The 4902-nt window shown below is 37.4% G+C and overlaps 1 protein-coding gene across 2 annotated transcripts in view; it reads left to right on the top strand.

Annotated features, from left to right (window-relative positions):
- Positions 1-4902, top strand: part of LOC105548463 (cytochrome P450 20A1) — a 74403-nt gene that overhangs the window by 61523 nt on the left and 7978 nt on the right. For both annotated transcript variants that reach the window (XM_011992489.1, XM_011992488.1), the window contains exon 10: positions 2810-2921. In XM_011992489.1, coding sequence (XP_011847879.1) covers positions 2810-2921 — 112 coding nt within the window. The remainder of the gene's footprint in view (positions 1-2809; positions 2922-4902) is intronic.

Raw genomic sequence — 4902 nt, 5'->3', positions numbered from 1 at the left:
AGAGTGGCTGGGCACAGTGGCCCACACCTGTAATCCCACCAATTTGGGAGGCAAAGGTGAGAGGCTCACCAGAGCCCGAGAGTGCAAGACTAGCCAGAGCAACCTGGCAAAAACCTCATCTCTAAAAAAAAAGATACAAAAAATTAGCTAGGGATGGTGGTGCATGCCTATAGTCCCAGCTACTCAGGAGGCTGATATAGGAGAATCACCTGAGCCCAGGAAGTCCAGGCTGCAGTGAGCCATGATCACACCACTACACTCCATCCTGGTAACAGTGAGACCCTCTCTCAAAAAAAGAAAAAAAAGAAAACAAGATAACCACTGGAAAGAACTGGGAGGCTTTTAAATGTTGGAAGTTTTATTTATTACATTGAATGTAACTACTTTTTTAAAAGTAATACTAGTTGCCTTTTGAAGTTTTTATCATATAGAAGTGTATGAAGTCGAAGGTGAAGTTCCTTTGTAAATGTGTGCCCGTAAGCCGGTAACAATTGGGCTGGGTGCAGTGACTCATGCCTATAATCCCAGCAATTTGGGAGGCTGAGGCTGGAGGATTGCTTGAGCCCAGGAGTTTGAGATCATTCAGGGCAACATAGAGGGAGCCTGTCTCTACAAAATATTTAAAAATTAGACAGACATAAAGGTGTGTACCTGTGGTTACAACTACTAGGGAGGCTGAGGTGAGAGGATCGCTTGAACTTCGGAGCTTGAGGCTGCAGCATGATAGAGTGTCACTGCACTCCAGTCTGGGAAACAGAGCAAGAACCTGTCTCTTAAAAATAAATAAGGAAATAAATAATTTTTTAAAGTTTAAACTCTCTAATATAGCTCACGAAGCATTTCAAAAGCTGGGCCTTGTGTACTCACCTTATCCTCACTTGTGCCTCTTCATAGCTTTCAGTTTAGCTCTACTCAAAGTCTTTTGTTTCTTACCTCCTGTCCTGGCTTTTGCACAAACTGTTCCTCTGTATAGATTCTCTTTTTGTCTCTCCTTTAGTTAAGTCCAGGTGTTGGGTTTTGGTTTTGGGGTGGGGTTTTTTTTTATTGTGGGTGGTTTGAGTGTTTTTTTTTCTTTTTTATGTTGCTGTTTTGCAGATTTCAGCCTGTGTTTGTTTCTCTCTCTCTCTCTCTCTTTTTTTTTTTTTTTTTTGAGATGCAGTGTCTCTCTGTCACCCAGGCAGGTTTGCAGTGGCGCAATTTTAGCTCACTGCACCCTCCACCTCCTGGGTTGAAACGATTCTCATGCCGCAGCCTTCCAAGTAGTTGGAATTACAGGCGTGCACTACCACACCTAGCTAATTTTTGTATTTTTAGTAGACACGGGGTTTTACCATGTTGGCCAGGCTAGTCTCGAACTCCTGGCCTCAAGTGATCCACCCGCCTCTGGCTCCTAAAATGCTGGGATTACAGATGTGAGCCACTGCTCCCGGCCTGGCCTGTGTTTATTTCTCTACAAAACCCTTTACCTAGAGTAGCTGTTCCTGCCTTATATTCCAGTAATACCCTGAACTTCCTTTGTCATAACATGCGCTATGCTTGTTTAATTGTTCATCCTTTATGTCCTATCCACTCTGCCTCCCCACTGCCAACTAGAATCTGAACCCCTTTGATGGTGTATCTCTTGTTTATTGTTGTAGCTCAGTATCTAGCACAGTGCTTCACATGTAGCAGGTATGCAATAAATATTTGTACAGAGGAGAGGAAGGAAGAATGTTTCCCGTTTTGATTTTGTTGTTTTTGATGTTACAAACAATTAACACTTCTGTGCTTACATCTTTGCTAATATTTTCAAATATTTCTGTATAATAAGGTCCTAGAAGTGAGCTTCTAGTTGAAGGATGTATGCAGTAGGTCAGTGGTTAAGATTTGAATCCTGTCAACACAGCTTACCTGCTATGTGATCTTAAATAACTGCCTCTGATTTTAATCTGTAAAATTAGAATAATAATAGCACCCATGGGTTTCTTGTAAGGATTCGATAAGATCCTGTATATAAAGTATTTAAGTGAACTAACTCATAGCAAAATTGGAATACATTTTAGTTTTTATTCTTCTCATTGTGATGTACACTTGAGGTGTACCATTTTATACTTCCACCAATTGGATATGAGAATGTCTTTTTCTCCATCTTTTTCTAGTAATATCTGCTGTCATTCTTTTTCATCTTTGTCAATCTGGCAAGTAAAAAAAAAAAACAAAACGCTATGATTGGCAGTCTTTAAGTTGTTAATTAAGTTGAGTATCATTTCATGTCTTCAGGCCATTTGTATGTTTTTGTGAATTGCTTTTTGTATTCTCTGTCCCTGTTTCTATGGGGTTGTTGGATTTTTTAATTACTTTTAAAGAGGTTTTATACATTAAGGATATCTTTACTGAAAATATTTTTCCTAGTTATCTTTAGAAATATGGAAACAAAATGTTTCTCTAGTTAGGTTATTTGTATTATTCTTTATAATTTTCTGTCAGCTTCATGCTAAAAATAAACTTTAAAAAAATTATAGAAACATTTTGAGTTTTCTTCTGGTACTTTTAAAAGTGTTTTTATTTGTTTAAATCTTTATCTACCTAGAGTTATATGCAGATTAATAACAAATCTTATAAAAATGTATTTATTTTAAAATTTATAAAATTTTTAATAAGTTTTTATATACTTCTAATATATAACATATCTTTAAGCAGATAAGAATTATGATGGGACTATTTCAGGTTAGGAATGTTTGAGCAGTTGTTGAAGAACGTTTTTTAAATGTATGTACATTTCTAACTGCCTCCTAAAATAAACATCTTCAAAAAAATTTTTTTAAAACAGATATTGTCAGCATGTGCTTTGTGAAACTGTTCGAACTGCCAAACTGACTCCAGTTTCTGCCCAGCTTCAAGATATTGAAGGAAAAATTGACCAATTTATTATTCCTAGAGAGGTAGAAAATATTTAATATGTTTAATTCATTCAACTATTCTCAACTCTTTTGGTGTGTGTGTGTATATATATATATTTTAGATGGAGTTTCGCTCTTGTCACCCAGGCTGGAGTGCAATGGTGCAACCTTGGCTCACTGCAACCTCCACCTCCCAGGTTCAAGGGATTCTCCTGTCTCAGCCTCCCTAGTAGTGGGGATTACAGGCGCCCTCACCATGCCCAGCTAATTTTTGTATTTTTAGTAGAGATGGGGTTTGGCATGTTGGCCAAGCTGGTCTTGAACTCCTGACCTCAGGTGATCTGCCAACCTTGGCCTCCCACAGTGCTGGGATTATATGCATGAGCCACTGCACCCCGCCTGGTGTGTATTTTAAATTTGTTTAAAGTGGCAAATAAATGCTACCCGTTATTAAATAAAAGACACAATTATTTTAGTTACAAAATAATATGTGCTTGTTTTAAAGTTCAAACAACATAAAAGTCTTTCTTCCCAAAAGGTACTACTGTTAGCAGTTTAGTATGTATTTCTATAGACCTATTTCTGTGTATATGTTTATAGAAACCACACATATACATATGTATTAAACAGAATTTATATGTGAAAAGTTACTCTTCCTATAATGTTCTTTAATTTTCTTCTTAATTGAGTGTATTATGGCTATTAGTACACCTAGCACTTGATACAGATTCGACTCATTATTAATGGCTGCATAATATTCCATAGTGTGACTGTACCATAATTTATGTTTTAATTTGATTTTTTGAGACAGAATATCACTGTGTCACCCAGCCTGGAGTGCAGTGGTGCAATCTTGGCTCACTGCAACCTCCGCCTCCCGAGTTCAAGTGATTCTCCTGCCTCAGCCTCCTGCGTAGCTGGGATTACAGGCTTGCACTACAAGGCCTGGCTAATTTTTGTATTTTTAGTAGAGATGAGGTTTCACCATGTTGGCCAGGCTGGTCTGAAACTCCTGGCCTCAAGTGATCCACCTGCCTCCACCTCTCAACGTGCTGGGATAACAGGCATGAGCCACCATGCACGTCCAGCATGATTTTTTTAAGCAGCCCCCGCTAATGGAAATTATGATTGACATTTTTTTTTATTATATACTGGTACAGGTGTTGAGTAGTCTTAGACCTGGAGTTTTTGTGTGAAAGTCCATGTGTATGTTCAGTTATTATTATTTTTAGACAGGGTCTTGCTCTTTTACCTAGGCTGGAGTACAGTGGTGCTAGTGCAGCCTTGACCTTCGAGGCTTAAGTGATCCTCCCACCTCAGCTTCCCAAGTAGCTGGACTAAATTTTTTTTGTTTTTTATAAAGACGGAGTCTCACTATGTTGCCCAGGCTGATATCGAACTCCTAGGCTCAAGTGATCCTCCTGCCTCAGCCTCCCAAAGTGGTGAGATTATAGGCATTAGCCGCTACACTGGGCCATGTGTATGTTAATTTTAAAATGTTCTCTGAAAGCCATTTTATACTTTTAGCAACAATGTATGAGAATGTTTTTTCTTTCCAAATCCTCACCACCTCTGAATTTGAGTCTTATGTATATTTTATGAATCTTGCTTTTCTCTGATCATTGGAGAAATCGAACAAATTTTCATACATATATTAACAGTTTGTATTTTTCTTTTGTGAATTCTGGTCTTTATAACTTTCATTGATTTTTCTAGTGAGCTTATATATATTTTTGTATACTATACAAACTGTCAGTTATATAGCAAATAACTTACTGTTGCTTACATTCTTTTTTTATTGTTTTTTAACTGGATGTAGATTTTAAATTTTCATATAGTTAAGTCTGTTATTCCTTTATGGTTTCTAGATTTTGTGACATCCTCATTGTAAGATTACCAAAATAATCACTTGTGGTTTCTTCCATTATTATTTTTTTAAATTTTATTTATTTATTTATTTTTTGATATGGAGTCTCACTCTGTCTCCCAGGCTGGAGTGCAGTGGCGCAATCTGGGCTCACTG

Source organism: Mandrillus leucophaeus, unplaced genomic scaffold (genome assembly GCF_000951045.1).
Source record: "Mandrillus leucophaeus isolate KB7577 unplaced genomic scaffold, Mleu.le_1.0 Scaffold411, whole genome shotgun sequence".
Lineage (NCBI taxonomy): Eukaryota > Metazoa > Chordata > Mammalia > Primates > Cercopithecidae > Mandrillus > Mandrillus leucophaeus.
Note: the sequence above shows the minus strand (reverse complement) of the source record. Positions and strands in the feature narration are given on the sequence as shown.